We start from the raw sequence: 18,226 nt of genomic DNA on the forward strand, positions 1-18,226 counted from the left end.
CCCCCTCCCACGCCAGACATTAAAGTAGCAGAAGTTTGTCCTCATATTGGTACTTTAAATGTAAATTTTGAGAAGCTGAGCAGACGAAAGGCTCTTTTGTTTCAAAAACATGTGGCGCTTACATCTGCCCATGAGACATATGCTCTTCATGTGGCAAGGTCAGAGACACAGTCCCTTTTAAATACGAACTTTCGAAGACATTTTGGTGTACTCATAGGTCACATTTTTAACGCATCTAACATGGCTGGGATTGTATATTTCTTTAAGGCTGTTGGTTCTGGTTTTGTCAACACCTTCTCCTCTATGGCATAATACCTCTAGCCATACACTCTATTTTTGTTAGTGTCTTTGGGGGATTCCCTGCTACTTTGGCATTAATTGGCATCATTTTGCTATTGCTACTTATCATTTGCAATGGCTGCCCCATCTCAATAAGGATGACTGATCACCATCAGACTTGTATGAGACTTGTATTACTGAGAGAAAGGGGTATGATCTGTTCCACCATGACTTGCCAGAGGAGTCAGAATGTCATGTAATAGGCTGCCACAAATCACTCTTACCATTAGTATTGTTGTGGTGTTGATAGCTAGCTGAAAGAGTTATGCTGACAGCTGTCACATGGTGTGGGATCAAACTCAGTTCTCCATATTCGGTGTACAAAATCCAGCAGTCTTGTTACCATAACAGGAGTCTATGACAAATTAACCTCTTTTTCCAGCACCTTTGCTTCAAATATGTAATCACATTTGTGTACTTTCCCATAATAAGTGGACCTGGACCATTATTAAGAGGACTTCTCTGAGGCTCCTAGGTCAGCCATATTACGCTGCCTTACATTCAGCCCACAAATCTTTTGACACAATAATTTTAAACAACATATTTAGATCTATCCAGTGCACCTTTAAATCTGTCACTAGTCTCTCCACCTATGTACACCACTTATCTGGTTCTTCTCTATACCTTGGATTGTTTGTCGTAAATGCAAAGAAATCAGGCTAATTTCAAGGAACATGTTCATAAGCATCTTCAAGCACCTCCTTGGGCATCTCGTAAAGGGAATTCAGTCACAATCATTCTCATGTTATATTCACTCATATTTGCATTTACTTCTTTTTTCTGCTTCAGTCCTTTTCTATTGTGCCACACCTCCCACCTTCTACTTCCACCTGCCCCTGTATTTCTTCAAATCTCTCCAGTCTTTTTTGCATTTAATGAATTCTCTAATATGTGCTTGTAGTATTAATAGACCTATTTCATCCACTTTGTTATCACTCTCATCCACTTTGTAATTTCTGTGCAAACCTTTCGTCTTGTAAAAATCAATAGCGTACTCCTGCTAAATCCTCAAAATTACCATATGCTTCACTTGCACACCTAGCTGTTTCTCTACTCTTAATTTATCCTCATTGTATGTAGTCTCTCTATACTAAAAGCATCTTGCAAGATTTTTCTATTGTGGCCGTCATTACGAATTTGGGGGTGGAAAAGACTGCCCGCTAAACTCCCACGGTCAGGTCACCAGTGCTGTGTCTTTCCCCAGGCCCCTATTACGAGTTTCTCGCTGGGTCAGCAGGCGGAAACATAGTTTCTGCCCGCTGGCCCAGCGGGAAACAGCCCACAACATTGATGCCAGCACATATTCGAGCTGCAGCAATGTTGTGGTGGGAAGGATGCAACAGCACCCGTTGCACTTTTCACCAGCTGCTAAGTAGACAGTGAAAAGCACGGCCGGTCTGTCCATGGGGGCCCCTACACTTCCCATGCCAGGTGCATGGGCAGTTCAGGGCCCCCCCTGGGGCCCCCAGCACCTCTTCTCAGCCAACTTTTACATGGTTGTGCAACCACTATGTAAAATCTGGCAGAGAGCAGAGTTGTAGTCCCCAGGGTGGCGCTGCATGCAGTGCTGCCCTGGCAGATTAGGACCACCAGTCCCTTCAGTGGAGGGAAACTGGCAGTGCTGGCAGTCCAATCGTGGCCGTATCACCACGATCATAATGTGGCAGTCTGACTGCCGCCAAAGTGGTCGGACCACTGCTTTGGTGGCGGTCAGACCGCCACCACGAATCTGGCAGTCCTAGGACTGCCAGACTTGTAATGAGGGCCTCAGGCTTTAATTGTTTCTCCTTGTCTGCTCACTCAATTGTACTTTAGTAACAGTGGTAGCACTATCTGTACTGCTGGATAAGCAGTAAGTGTAATAACACGAGCAGTAACAATGCCAGTAGGACCTATTTTACTCTCTCTCTGGGGCAGTTGCCACTCCCAGTGTATGCACACTAATGCTCTGTTCTCTTACCCGAATATCGTGTCTGGCTGTTCGTGGAACATCATTATATGTAGGAGGCCTTCAGTCTAATACGTCTTCTAGAAATTAATTATCCTCGTCTGACTCATTCTACAATTTTTTTTCCCCTATTTTTATTAGCATATATTGATCTTTAATTCTTCCTCAATTGCTGTACATTCCCCCTCGTTCAGTGCCTCGAACTGTACGGGTCTAGGTTACGGCTTTCTCTTATACATCACACACCATAAATACTCAAGCTTTCTCCTATTGAAGGTAGCCTCCAAAGGAAATTGCATGTTCTTGTCCTTAGATCTGATTTTGTTCTATTCTTTTACCTACATAAGCATATAGAGTCCTGAATTTATCATCAGTCCATAAGCAGGAGAATATTATAAATTACTTTTCTCTGCCTTGATAAGAGGAGCTTTATGCTTTTATAATGCAGCACCCATATCCACTCAACCTGACTCCATACAAACACATGCTATAAATAATGATAATCAACCAACTACACAGTGCCTAACGTGAAATTCAGCAAATCACTGCATGACCCACAGTGACATTTAATTGATCACAGTGTGGCTCACTTTAACGATTAGCCATTGGCAGCGCAGCCCGCTACGACGAAATATCATCAGACCACTAACAAATTAACTGATAATATAATAACATATGAAATAAAGCACCTTTGATGAATCAAGGCAAGGTTTGCCTCAAGAACGTATGAGGTAATGTGTCCCTATCAAAGTCAAAATTGTCAAATAAACATGTAGGATAATCAGTTAAATAAACCTTTTTAAGACAGGTGAATGCATTAGAGAAAGCAAAAATAAAGATTAGTCAGTGTGTGTAATAAATCACACATAGGGTATTATCATAAGGCCCAATCAAATAAAGCAAGAGGTATGACATTAAGTCAGGTCTCAGAGAAAATATTTTAAGTCTCAAGTAAAAGCCAGACTGACAAGGGTCTGCTCTCCAAGAGTTGGGGCAAAATATACTGGCTCGCTTCCAATTTGAGCTCCTTTTATAATAAAATACACAGCAAACATCAGGTCAGCATAAAATTAACTAAATGACTAAACCAACCATAATTCAGACATATAAATGCAGCAGTACGTGACACCATCCCAACACTATCCCCTAACTGAATATCAATTGGACCCTTCGTGACCTAATGTCATTGGATATCACAGTACAAGTCTAGTTGCACACAAAACATGAAAGTCTCATTGAATGATTAGAGCCACAGAGATCAGACTGAAAAGGCCTTGATTAGGTACATTTGGTAGGAAAAGTTTCCTCCCGAAATGTTTGAGAACAGCATTTTATTAATGCACATTTTCATATCTGCTATGGCGGGAGAAATGAAAACACAACATCCAGCTTTGTTATATTCAAGGTGGAGTCAGGCCTAGTTTGGAACTAGTTTGGCTAAGCACAAGAAAATACGTTTTTGTAAAGTGCAGAGAAATCGTTTTAAACGCAAAATGTCCTGGATACTAGACAGATATTATTTGTTAATGGGAACACGTGAAAATATCTCTATCAGCAAGTAAGTTAGATTGTCTCCGGGCTTTAATCAGGCGTATGAAAATGCCGAGCTGATGTTTGGGGTAAAATAATGCATTCACTAAAAAAAACTGGTTTATTTAACCAGCAGAAAAACCTAGCATTAGCAATTAAAATGTGTGTTATTCCGAAAATGTCAACCTGACATTTTGGGGGAAAGTATTACATTTCTCTATTGTATTTATGTTGATATCTTTTTTATTGAATAAAGAATATGGACAGAGTTTTAACAAACTCAAAATACAACAACATTATAAGGTTAATCACTAATTGTCAGTTAAACTGCCCGTCCAGATGTTAAAAGTAACCCAGTTAAGGCTCAAGAAATTACAAAAAGGTGTTCTCATCAAGGTTCAACACCCGCAAATGAGCAACTGTCAATGGGGCAAATGACAAAAAGGGAACGGGGAGTGACAAGAACAACACCAAAACACGAATCTTTCTAAAACAACCCCTCCCTTCCTCCCCAGTAAAGATACTTAACAGTCCACTGCATGCAAAATCAGTATGGACACTCACTCAATCCTTTTAGGCCCAAGGGCATGGTCATCCTCATACCACACCTATATGAAGAAAGCGGGGCCTAGACTATCCAGAAATGCTGAGTGCTCTTGAGAGAGGTGACCAGTTCTGTGTCGCACTGAAGCTTCTGTCTCTGTTTGTTCTTTTCCTGCCTGATGGGCGTTAGTCCTCTCTTCCTGGCTGCAGTATAGAGACTCGAGTCCGCGATTAACAACAACTCGCTGCCCCCATTTCCCCACTTCTCTCTTATGGCAGGTCTTAGAATCTGCTCTCGCAAATCAATAGTTTCAACTCCCGCTAACACTGTCGTCCCAGTTCCTGCACCAGGCTTGTTTTTTGACAGTCAAAATGTCTTCATTACATACATGCCATCATTTTAGAATAGTAAAATGAGACATTAACAAAATCGCGGGAATGTATTTTCCCCATTGTCTTCTATTGAAGCAGAGGCAATTTCAGGCAAGACGCAACCAAAAGAAAGCCATGTCTAGCTTCAAAAATCGGGAGCCTCCCTCCTGAATCTTGTCTATTGACACCCATGTACATCATTACTATGCGAGAAACTAACTCCCTCTGCAAGCCTCAGAGGTGAACTGTCACACCAGAAAGCCCCCGTGAAAGAACCCTGGTACAATGTCCAAGGTCTCAATTTACTGCTCAGGTATCACCAAGACCGCCTGAGCCTTGGACTCAAATAAGCTTGCCTCTTTCGGGATTTCATCAATCTCAGCAGGGTGATCCTCCACATTTTGCAGTTGCTCCTCTGGCCCTTCTATCTTCTGCTCCACCACTAAACCTCTGAGAAAGGCCTTCATGTTTCTGTAATGCTTATTTTAACAGCTTGTCTGATAGTGGCAGTTTTGGTCTTTAGGCCACTATACAAGGCGATAATGGAGCACAGCAAAGCGTTTATTCCTTGTGTTGTTTGTGATTCACCCAGAGAGCAAATGATGGTTCTCCCCTTACCCTCTTATGCATTCATTATGAGCGGCCTGTTCTTTTTTGTGTAAAATCCTGTGTGCGCAGCGATTGCAATTACACATTTTTTGGTAATTGCCTCATTTCCTGTAAATTTCCACAGGTAAATATCAGCATGTCAAGGCTGCCAACATTTCGCGGGATAAAATACTCAGTAAATATTAGTAGATGTAGATTTTGGTAGAAAAATCACCAAAATCTGTATGGTATTTTATGTTGCAAAGGGCTAAACGTGTACCAGGTGATTATTGCACCTATTAAATTTCTATCCTGAATTGTAACTAGTATGATAATTCCTGCATCCCTCACTATACTCATATTGAGGTCCTTAGGCATTGCACTCCATGATGTAAAAAACATCTTTGCCCTTCTTCCTACCTGTCCTGATGGCTATCAACAGGTATCATAGGTCCAAAGGTATGTCTCCCAAGTTTTCATTCAGAGAGCAAGCTTCTCTCTATTGTCCATCTTTGGTGAGAGGCCTGTCAGCAGGTAGCTACCTCAATGGGGTATATTCAGAGACCTTGATCGAGTGGAAACCCTGATACTGTAGGTTACCTACTTCATAAAAGCTCAAGTAGAGCGGGAGCCACTACCCTGCAACTGCCAGGGAAAGACAGCACTCCACTTGCTAACTGTCCGTGTCGATGCCTCTCTGAGGTTCAGCCAAGGAGCGTGCAGTGGGTTCTGGTGCCACATATCTGCTGCAGCCAGACCTCAATCTCTTGCACCCTAAAAATTACACTGTGGACAGTAGCACCTATGAACCGAAGAAGGAGCAGGCAGGTGAAGAAACTAGGGCTCAGATGGGAGGCACCTTGGGCCCCACCTGCCCCGCTGCCCACTCTTATCATTAAAGGTGATATTTAAGTGATAATTCATATGAAGCTGGGTACCCTTAATATTGATGCGATTTCATTGCTGCCATAGAGTGCTTGCTGTTACTCCTGTTATATCATAATTCATGTAGAGGCATTTCATCAAACATGTTGGTAAAGGCTATTATTGTCATCAGTACTAATGTCTGAGATCCAGAGCCTGTGGATTTGGTAAAACCATATGGATATGTCTGCTGTCTGAGCCTCCATGTTACATCTAGTTTGTGAGATCTATCCTGAGGTATAACACTGGTTCTAACTACCTAGAGAGTGAGCTTTCTTAATCTTATCATTTCTTATTCTGACCACTCCAGGTAAATTCGCCACAGTAAAATATGACTGCAAATCTCCTTCTTATGAGTCTTGAGCATTTGTCACTGTTCATGTCTCCCCAAAATCTCTTGATGTCCCTTTGCCTCTCTCCCTATCTCTGTGATGCTCTCATACTTCTCTTTCATTGGTGACTTCACCTTTAGATGTTTCTGTAGATGTCTCCCATTCTCTTACTTCCGTATTTCACCCCATCTCCTGTGATACCCCTCTGCATTGTTGTTCTTCTCTCTCTGACCCTCTATCTGTGATGTGTCTTCTTGCTGTCATGTTAGTTCTATTTTTTTCTGGCTTCTTTTTTTCTCTTAATGGCTATTTAGGGCTCTTTTTTGGTCTCTTTTCCAGATACTCTCTTTCTTTGTCTTCATTCTCGGTTTGACTCTCTTTCTTACCCTCGCTATTGCATGATGTTCCTCACATGTTCTCTCCCTAGCATTTACTTTTCATCCCTCGATCTCTCCTCCCCTTTGCCTCCATATTTATTTTGTTCTCTCATTGTTTTTTCTGATGCATGAACTCTCTTTTTCATGATGTGGGTCACCTTACAGGGTTGGTGCTTGATCTAGAAACCTAAAAAGAAACGCCCTGAGAAGCAAGAAGCCCAGGCTACATCTGAGACCAAAGCTAAGAAATTGAAAGTGAAAAGGTCTGAGAATCAGCGCCTGTCTGAAGAATCCACGGTTGCCTCTCAGAGTAAGTAATCATTTCCTTGATCACAACCATCCACCTTTGATTGAGGTTTGGAGAAAGTTTCTGATTGAACCTGATTTACATCTTTAACAAAAGATCGGATTGTGCCCAGAGTGGAGGAATCTGCTAAACCCTTAGGTTTTTACTTGACTCAATATTGTTAAAACTGATAAAAAGGATCAATGCGTTTTATTATATCTGGGCTGTTTTTCTCACCCCCTTGCTTACAGCTTGAGGTCCATTAGTTCCGATTGTAAGAAAGGGGATGAGGAATCTGGCCTGGGAGCTAATGGGTTAAGACTTTCAATCCAGCTGATAGTTTTGGAGCTTTCCTATTAACCATTAGATTTCTGATCTTCACGGGACTTCAAAATGGGGTACGCCCCATATGCTGAAAAGGGCAGTTTTTTGGGACGTTTGCATTATTTGACAACACTACTACTTATATTTCTCAGTTTTTTTCGTATGCATCCAGGATTCCTCTTTTACTTTAGTTGGTGACCTCCAGATCCTGTTTCACAAAGGAATTAAAAGTATTCCTGTCTATTTCAGCTGTTGGTAAAGATCGGTGCGAGAATTTTCAGCACACTAAGACAAACAGCATTTCTACTTGCTGGGGTACGCCCCATATATTGAAAAGGGCAGTTTTCTGGGCATTTTGCATTATTTGACAACACTACTAGGTGGTGCCCTAAGGCCTGCTCCTGTACCTTACCTTAAGGAAGCACATTCGGTCCTTTGTTTCCTGAACAGGCTATTTTCCTACATTACTTTCTTCAGCGGAGGTTATTTGGTGGATGCCTGTCACATTAATCTGACTCCACCTTTAGATTGAGAGCAATATTCAGTATATTGTGCTTTACATTATGAAGTTGTTCCGTTTTGCTTTGCATTTCCACTGCATTTTATTACCACTTTTCTGCTCTATTAGTCAATCGGCAAGGTTTGCTCTTAACTCAAATTACAAGGAAAGCAATGAATACATGTGAAAAGTCGAAGAAGAAATAGTACCTGCTATGAGAAGGGTTTTCAGCACATTTTTGGATGTGATCTGCTCGTCCTCTATAAAATCAGACATCAATTAATGCAGAATTGTTGTCTGGCTTAAACCTGAGTGTGACTCAGGGCCACAGTAAACTTTGCAGTAGTGCAAAAAATCAGGGAAATATAGAAAAGTTTCTGCTTATGGCGAAGAAAACGGTACGTTGTTCCAAACTATTGTTTTCTATCAGGGTAAAACACAGAGGAAACTGATATGGTAGTATTTTTGTTTGTTGCAAAATAAAAAGTGGGGCATTTTTCACTTTTCTCAGATGTGATAGATGGAACTAGGTTTGTGATAAATTAATTTGTTTCATTTTATATTATACATAAGAATGAATTGGGATTTCTTTGTTAAAATCTCTTGTGCACATATCAAAAGTATTCAGAAGCAATACATTTTCTATACACATTAGGCAATGTTTCCACAATCTATTGACAATCTATTCCTCTATTAACTGGTGAAAATCAGGAGCATGTTGATCTGTACATGTCTTGTTCTTATTATATTTATACCTTTTCTGCTAGAAGTGAGAAAAGTGAAGAAGAAGAAAGGTGAGAAAGCAGACAGCGAGAAAGACTCTCAATTGAAGCCAGTCAAGGATCCAAAAAAGAAGGAAAGCAGTGCGTCCCACTTCAATGTAGCCAAGAACCTCAAAAAGAAAGAAGGTAAAATACTTTGTGATCACAGGCTTCCTCCTTGAGTAGTGCACCAACACCTGCCACACAAGCAACTTTCAGATTGTCCTACCTGGGCAAGTCTGTCCAGAAGCTTAACGAGACCTCTGTTCATCTTTATGTACCACTAGACCGTCTGAAGCAGACACACTCAGGCATACCGGCCCTTACCCCTAGTGGCTCTCAAACAACCGAACCCTGGTGATGCTGACGGAGCTTCAGCCTTGAGGGTTGTCATCCTTATTAACCATCAAAAAACAAATCACACCCGTGACCCACGCCAGTGAGTCTTTCTCTTTATTTTCGTCATAGAATGACACCCCTTATGGCGGCGCTTACTGAACCTCACCAGTGCCCCCAGGGCACCACAATATGTGACCTGCAAGAACCTCACACAAATAACCCTCACTATGCCTCACCAGAGACCCTCAAGGAACTGAACCATAGTCACCGTTGGGAAACTTCACACCATGCTCATGATGAGGGGGGGATATGAATCATCAAATCCATTTCATGAGTTACGAATCACATGCAGGGGCCCAAGGAGGGAAAACAAGCATGCACATGGGCCTAGAAAGCTAAACAAGACTGGAGCCAACTGTTTAGGGCTATAAGAAGCAAAGCTGAAGCGAAAAACAGGTAAGGACTCCTTAGTGGGCATTAGTGCAGTACAGGAAAGAGAACAGATACTAAAATGCAGGAATCTGGGAAAGAAAGCGAAGCAGTCCAGGAACATGTAATTCTAGGCTTGTACACTGGTGAACTCGGGGAACTACAGCCGAAATGATCGCCCCCTTGCAAAGTCAAGCTCATTGTGTCTGTCTGTACTGCTGAGTGATATTACAGATGCCACACAGGCTCGGATTGGTACCGACAAATCTGACCTAGACCCTAGATCATGGTCTGTGCCAGGACCTTTCACAAAAGGACTCCCCTCTAATGCGCAACATAACACAAAAGTGACAATAGAAGAAATAGGAAAATACATGACATTCCACTGAGCGTTTGGTCAGTGACATGCAGAAATAGGCAAGATGTTTACATGTTCTGCCCTAGGCTCAAAACAGGGTTAGGCAAAAAAGACACGACAGGCCCAAAATAAAAACACAAAATAAGTCATGAAACAAATTTTAAATCGACCAGGTGTGTGCTATGCTGCCCTTGGAATGGAGCCGCTTTCTATATTAATTTTAGATTAAAGCACACATTTGCCCATGTTTGTATTGGCACTGAATAGCAGATGTTACCCCACGCAATGGCACTGAAATCTTGTCAATGACGCTTTAGTGTGGGTAGCACCACTAAGTTCCAAAGTAGCGTGTTTGTTGAGTCGCCAGGTTGCAACATGGGAATGAGATCATTCTCTCTGATGGAATCCGCAATCCTGAATTTCTTCCCCACATGATTTCAAAATGCCATCAAAGATGACATCACTGATGACATCATCCACCTGCACATGCTCATAGACCACTCATACACCCACGCAAACCTCTGAAACACCCACTCACAAACTCTCACAACTACTCACATACCATCCATACACCCATACAACTACACACAAAACACGCATTGTAAAATCCACTCACACCCATTTGCTTTCTCATATAGCCAGTCACACATCAACTCATTTTGCTATACAGTTACTTACAGTTACTCTTATAACGTGTTACACACCCATGAAGCTGCTCCGATAGCTACACAGCCACCTATACAGCTAATATGGGCTTCAGTTATTCTTGTATACAGCCGCTGACTCAGCCACTCATACATCCATACACACATTGATACACTGAATTAATCAGCAATACAGCCACGCAGACACCCAGTCATCTAGACATACAGTCACCCAGACACCGAGTCACTTATCCATACAGCCCTTACAACAAATAGCACAACCATTCACTTACCCACACATATACTCACAGATTAATTCACTTAGTCATATAGATACTGTAGGAAAGTACCATCTTGCCTGGCATGTTACCCCCATTTTTACTTGTGCATCAGTTTGTTTTTGCCTGTGTCACTTGGATCCTGCTAGCCAGGACCCCAGTGCTCATAGTTTGTGGCCTATATGTGTTACCTGTGTGGTGCCTAACTGTATCACTGAGGCTCTGCTAACCAGAACCTCAGTGTTTATGCTCTCTCTGCTTTTAAAATTGTCACTGCAGGCTAGTGACTATTTTCACCAATTCTGATTGGCACACTGGAACACCCTTATATTTCCCTAGTATATGGTACCTAGGTACCCAGGGTATTGGGGTTCCAGGAGATCCCTATGGGCTGCAGCATTTCTTTTGCCACCCATAGGGAGCTCAGACAATTCTTACACAGTCCTGCCACTGCAGCCTGAGTGAAACAAAGTCCACGTTATTTCATAGCCATTTTACACTGCACTTAAGTAACTTATAAGTCACCTATATGTCTAACCCTCACTTAGTGAAGGTTAGGTGCAAAGTTACTAAGTGTGAGGGCACCCTGGCACTAGCCAAGGTGCCCCCACATTGTTCAGGGCAATTTCCCCAGACTATGTGAGTGCGGGGACACCATTACATATAGGTCAATACCTATATGTAGCTTCACAATGGTAACTCAGAATATGGCCATGTAACATGTCTAAGATCATGGAATTGTCACCCCATGCCAAATCTGGTATTGGGGTGCCAATCCCATGCATCCCCGGGGCTCCAGCATGGACCCCGGGTCCTGCCAAACTAGCTCTCTGGGGTTTTCTCTGCAGCTACCGCTGCTGCCAACCCTCAGACAGGTTTCTGCCCTCCTGGTGTCTGGGCAGCCCAGTCCCAGGAAGGCAGAACAAAGGATTTAATCTGAGAAAGGGTGTTACACTCTCTCCCTTTGGAAATAGGTGTTAAGGGCTGGGGAGGAGTAGCCTCCCCCAGCCTCTCGAAATGCTTTGAAGGGCACAGATGGTGCCCTTCTTGCATAAGCCAGTCTACACTGACTGTTTCCTGGTGGTGCATGCTCTGAGGGCTGTCTGCCTTCACCCTGCACTGGAAGCCAAGAGGAAATCTCCTGTGGGTCGACTGAATCTTCTCCCTGCTAATGCAGGCACCAAACTTCTGCATCACCGGTCCTCTGGGTCCCCTCTCATCTTCACGAACGTGGTCCCTGGAACACAGGAGCTGGATCCAAGTGACCCCGACAGTCCAGTGGTCCTTCTGTCCAAATTTAGTGGAGATAAGTCCTTGCCTTCCCACACCAGACAGTAATCCTGTGTACTGCGTGATCTGCAGCTGCTAGGGCTTCTGTGCACTTTTGAAAGGAATCCTTTGTGCACAGCACAGCCCAGGTCCCCAGCACTCCGTCCTGCATTGCTCAATTCACTGAGTTGACCACCGACTTCGTGGGACCCTCTTTTGTTGTGTTGAGACAACTGCCATGCTCAGATTTCTTGAACGCCTGTTCAAGTGCTTCTGTGGGTGCTGGCTGTTTCTGCGTGAGTTCTCTCTGTTGCTGAGCGCCTCCTCTGTCTCCTCCTCCAACGGGCGACCTCCTGGTCCTTCCTGGGCCCGGGCAGCACCCATTATCTTCAACCGTGACTCTTGCAGCTAGCAAGGCTTGTTTGTGGTCTTTCTGCATGGAAACAACTCTGCATCCTCCAGCACGCCATGGGACATCTTCTGTGCAAAGAAGAAGTTCCCGGCAACTTCCGTTGCAGAATCTTCAGCTTCTTCCACCCAGAGGCAGCCCTTTTGCACCTTCATCCGGGGTTTAGTGGGCTCCTGCCCCCTCTGGACACTAGCTTGACTCTTGGACTTGGTCCCCTTCCTTTGCAGGTCCTCAGGTCCAGGAATCCATCTTCAGTGCTTTGCAGTCAGTTGTTGCCTTTGCAGAATCCACTATCTCAACTTTACTGTCTTTCCAGGGTAGTAGGGTAACTTTACTCCTACTTTTCAGGGTCTTGGGGTGGGGTATCTTGGACACCCTTAGTGTTTTCTTACACTCCCAGCGACCCTCTACACACTACACTAGGTCTGGGGTCCATTTGTGGTTCGCATTCCACTTTTGGAGTATATGGTTTGTGTTGCCCCTAGGCCTATTGTGTCCTATTGCATCCTATTGTATTCTACGGTGTTTGCACTACTTTTCTAACTGTTTACTTACCTCCTAAGGGAGTATATCCTCTGAGATACTTTTGGCATATTGTCACTAAAATAAAGTACCTTTATTTTTAGTAACTCTTAGTATTGTGTTTCTTATGATATAGTGCTATATGATATAAGTGGTATAGTAGGAACTTTGCATGTCTCCTAGTTCGGCCTAAGCTGCTCTGCAATAGCTACCTCTATCAGCCTAAGCTGCTAGAACCCTACAAATCTACTAATAAGGGATAACTGGACCTGGCACAAGGTGTAAGTATCACAAGGTACCCACTATAAGCCAGGCCAGCCTCCTACAGATACTAACACATGTACTCACCTAAACAGTCACTGATATAAGTACACACTCGCCCATACATTTAGTCACACACTCACTCATTCATACCATCACTGACACACCCACTAACTTGCCCATACAGAGACTCACACAGCCTCTAACTCACTAAAAGAACCACTCACACAGCCACTCACCCAGCCATAGAATCACTCAAACGCTCACTCACTTACCAGTACAGCTGCTCACAGAACAACTTGCGCATAAAACTACTCACACATCCACTTGTTCACCCATACAGCCACACACAAACCCACTCACTCAGCAAAACAGCTACTGATACAGGCAGTCACCCAACTGTAGAACCACTCACACAACCACTCACATGCAAATGTAGACACTTGCATATCCACTCAGATGGCATGCGTAACAAATTGTATCACTGATCAGTAGTACTGGAAGAATACTAATTTAACTTATGCAATAGCTTAGTATGTATCTCTAACTCTTGTAAACATGTTTACACACCTACACAAACTGGATGATGTTGTCAGTGAGGTCATTTGAGATGTCACCAGTGATGTCAAGGACCATATCTTGAGTGATGTAATATGTGAGTTCATAAGCAGTGCATTGCAGGGGTGTAAGTTATAGTTAGGGCTGGTAACTGCAACTGCTGAATTCCTATGGTTTTGTGTGAGTAAATGCAGTATCTAAGTATAACGTCCCTGTAACTTTTGTTTTTTTTTCCTGTGAATTTCTAAGGTTTAAAAAAAAAATCTACTTTGTCTCTGTAAACTTTGTTTTTTTCAGTGAATTTCTTGGGATTTGTGAGTGTATAGCAAGTTTGATATGTTTATATTAATACAACTACAGTACAGCAGAAAACTGCTGTAGCTGTGCACTGCACTGGTTGTCTGCAGCTCCTTACTGGGATTGTGAGTAGGTGTTTGAGTGTCTGAGATGTCTGTGAGTGGGTGTGTGAGTGTCTGTATGGGTCTGTGAGTTTATGCTTGTGTGTCCAAGTAGGTCTGTGAGTGGGTGCATAAGTGTCCGAGTGGGTCTGTGAGTGGGTGCATGAGTGTCTGAATGGGTCTGTGAGGGGGTGTGTGAGTGGATCTATGAGTGGGTGCGTGAGTGTCTGAGTGGGTCTGTGGGTGGGTTCGTGAGTGTATGAGTGGGTCTGTGAGTGGATGCGTGAATGTCTGACTGAGTCTGTGAGTGGGTGTGTAAGGGTCTGAGTGGGTGTGTGAGTGGGATAAAGAGATTGAAAGAAAGAGAGAGAGAAAGAAAGTGTGGGAGAGAGATAGTCATTTAGGCTTTGATAGATGATATATTTAGAGTTAAGGGGTGCCCTTGTCTTTTTTTTTACACTTTTTTTGTGTGACTCGGCTGAAGCCGAGTCCCAAGATGGCTGCCAACACTTCCTAGTTTGAAGTGTTGCCAGCCAGTCAGAGCTGTGCATTTCCCTGCACAAGCTCATCATTGTTCGCGATTACAGATATACAAATTTGGATTTCCTTTAATTTCTCAAAAACTACTAAAAGGATTTATACCAAATAAGCAAAAGCGTAATCTGAGTACTGAAAGCTAGTTTTCTTCCAAATTTTGTGTCATTCCGTCTAGTGGTTCGGGCTGTAGTCGTGTCTAAAGGTCATATGGGAATTAACATGTGAAACGTAACTTCTTTGACCCCGCATTTTTTCTCAGCCCCTGCTTGACGAATCACCTCGAAACTTTCAGTGTGCAACAAGAATCACAGTGGCCCACGCACCCACTCACAGACCTACTCACACTCTCACGCACCCATTCACAGACCCACCCACACCCTCATGCACCCACTCACAGACCTGCATAAACACTGACGCACCCACTAAGACACTGATGCAGGCACTCTCACACGCAGAAACTCACACAGCTACTCTCACCCCAAGATACACCCTCTCACAACTATTGTCACACCCAGAGTGATAGGCTGCTGCCAACTTCCACCACACACAGTCAAAGGGCTGTGTGCAGAGTAGGGTTGGGTGGTTAGGAAGTTTGGCCACAGGGATTGGCTGCAGGCCAGGCCTTGCGGGCAACCCCTGCTGCGCATTGGCAAAGGCCCTGCATGGTGCAAGGCTGGGTGTTTATAGGGAGTCGGCCATGTGGCCAACTGCTGCCGGTGGTTGGATTAATGTATAGTAATGAAAATTACTATAAGTTAAAAAACCATAGAAATTCACTGAAAAAAAACAAATGTTACAGGGACATTATAGTTAGAAAATAGAATTTAAAAAAAACATACATATTCACTGAAAGAAACAAAGGTTACATGTTGACTTTTTAGCCATACAAAACCATAGAAATTAAGCAGTGATAGTTATACTTATGCTAAGAAACTATGGGGGTCATTCTGACCCTGGCGGTAGACTACCGCCAGGGCCAACGACCGCGGGAGCACCGCCAACAGGCTGGCGGTGCTCCCATGGGCATTCTGACCGCGGCGGTACAGCCGCGGTCAGAAACGGAAAACCGGCGGTGTCCCGCCGGTTTCCCGCTGCCCTGGGGAATCCTCCATGGCGGCGCTGCAGGCAGCGCCGCCATGGGGATTCCGACCCCCTTACCGCCAGCCTGATTCTGGCGGTTTTGACCGCCAGAACCTGGCTGGCGGTAACGGGTGTCGTGGGGCCCCTAGGGGCCCCTGCAGTGCCCATGCCAATGGCATGGGCACTGCAGGGGCCCCCTAACAGGGCCCCACTAAGATTTTCAGTGTCTGCATAGCAGACACTGAAAATCGCGACGGGTGCAACTGCACCCGTCGCACCCTTCCCACTCCGCCGGCTCCATTCGGAGCCGGCTTCCTCGTGGGAAGGGGTTTCCCGCTGGGCGGGCGGGCGGCCTTCTGGCGGTCGCCCGCCCGCCCAGCGGGAAACTCAGAATAACCGCAGCGGTCTTTTGACCGCGCAGCGGTATTCTGGCGGTTCCCGTTTGGCTGGTGGCGCCCGCCGCCAGCCAAACTCAGAATGACCCCCTATAACTCATTGTCTAAAGTTACTTTCAGGCACAAGTTATAGTTTCTCCAGTATAACTATAAGTATAACTTAACTGCTGATTTTCTATGGTTTTGTATGGGTGAAACGTCATCCTAACTATAACGTCCCTGCAACCTTTGTTTATTTCAGTGAATTTCTTGTGCTTTTTTTTAACAAAACATAATATCAAATTACAGCACATTAATTCACCCACTGCCGGGCATGGCTTTCAGCCATGCATGGCGGGGATTGTCAATCAGTCAATCAAATTATATTTCTAGAGTGCTGCTTGTCACCCGAGTGGGTATCCAGGCGATGTGCTGCTGCATCGGTCAAACATCCAGGTTTTGAGCTCCTTTCTGAAGCGTGTCAGTGAGGGTGGTATACCAAGGTGGAAGGGGAGGGTGTTCTAGGACTTGGCCGCAAGGTAGGAGAGGGAGAGACCAGCAGTGTGGCTGCATCTGATACGTGGTAGCTGAGTGAGGGCTGGGTGGGTGCAGCAGAGGTTCCTCAGAGGTAGATGAATCTCAGGCTGTGGTTCAAGTAGGTGGGTCCTTGGTCGTGGAGAAACCTTTTGAAGTTTTCCCCCACATGAAAAGCACTTTTTAGTATAAGTACTGGGCCTCTAACCCACTAAAATCAGTACACTGCTGGACTCAAGGAAACCCTGTCGGAGTAAAGACTTATGGTTGCCAGGATTGCCACTCTGCCAGATTTGATTGTTCCCAGGAACTGCTGCTGTGCCCTGTTGTGCTGCCATGCTTCCTACTGATCTTTACCATGCCCCCCAAGGACTAGAAGCAACCTCCAGAGTGTCTCCAAGGGCTTTCTGGTTTGCCCCTAGTCCTTCCCTGAAGTCTCGGGGACATCAAAGACCTCGTCACTCTGTGGGATCACCATCTGGACTTCGTGCTGCTGAGAAACCCGAGGGCATCGCTCCCCCTGTTATCCCTGCCAGTGGAGCTGTCCTGGAGCCAAGTGTGCAATGCTGAAGTGAGACACCACTCATGCTGCGGGAGCTGCTTCTCACCGATTTGACTTTGACCAACTTGCTGAGTGCGTACTGGGCTGAGGGACTGCCGACTGGACCGGCAATGCCGCACCGCCTGCCTGACTACCTTGGAGAGGAGCCGTGTTTCACTGCAACTCTGCCTGGCAACACAGGGCTGTAGGTGCTAAGCCGCTGTCATCTTGGACTCCAGTCTCCTGTGCCACCTGCAGTCAGGAAGCCATGCAGCAGCCCTACTCAGCCCTAGCAGGTGAACTCACCACTGTAGAACCTTGTGTAGGAGCTCATTGGTGCTTCCTCCGTTGCAGCACGGGCCTGACCCTGAAACGTGCCTGCATTCCTATTGTTCTATTGGATATTAAATCTTCAGGGCACATTACCTTCCCCCTGAGTAATGGGGAACTCAGCCAAGATGTCTATCTTTCTGCCGACTTGAATCGTTACGATACCATTGTTCATTCAATGTATCTACCATGAAGGCATTACGGTGAAACCTTTATTACATGTCCTGTAAATTTTCAAAGTACTGCTTTTGCATTGATTACTAAACAATCATATCTCTTAACTTATTGGTTGGATGTTTGTTGTCTTGGTCTTGATTTACACAGATAAACAATCTCTATTTTTCTATACCTATGTGGAGTCTTTTTTTTGTGTGTTCACTGTGGCTACTGCATGTGTTTTGCACAAATACTTTACACATTACCTTCTAAGTTAGGCCTGCCTTCTCTGTGCCAAACGACCCAGGGGTTAGCACTGGTTAATTTAGGTTGTGTGTTTGACTTCCCTTGACTAGGATTGAAGCCCCTACTTGGACAGTGTGCAT

The 18,226-nt window shown here is 44.5% G+C and overlaps 1 protein-coding gene across 3 annotated transcripts in view; it reads left to right on the top strand.

Moving 5' to 3' along the window:
• The window catches only part of TULP1 (TUB like protein 1), a 594,937-nt gene that overhangs the window by 307,946 nt on the left and 268,765 nt on the right, over positions 1 to 18,226 (top strand). For all 3 annotated transcript variants that reach the window (XM_069238767.1, XM_069238766.1, XM_069238768.1), the window contains 2 exons: positions 7,137 to 7,263; positions 8,830 to 8,970. In XM_069238767.1, coding sequence (XP_069094868.1) covers positions 7,137 to 7,263; positions 8,830 to 8,970 — 268 coding nt within the window. The remainder of the gene's footprint in view (positions 1 to 7,136; positions 7,264 to 8,829; positions 8,971 to 18,226) is intronic.

The sequence above is a fragment of the Pleurodeles waltl genome, chromosome 6, assembly GCF_031143425.1.
Source record: "Pleurodeles waltl isolate 20211129_DDA chromosome 6, aPleWal1.hap1.20221129, whole genome shotgun sequence".
NCBI lineage: Eukaryota > Metazoa > Chordata > Amphibia > Caudata > Salamandridae > Pleurodeles > Pleurodeles waltl.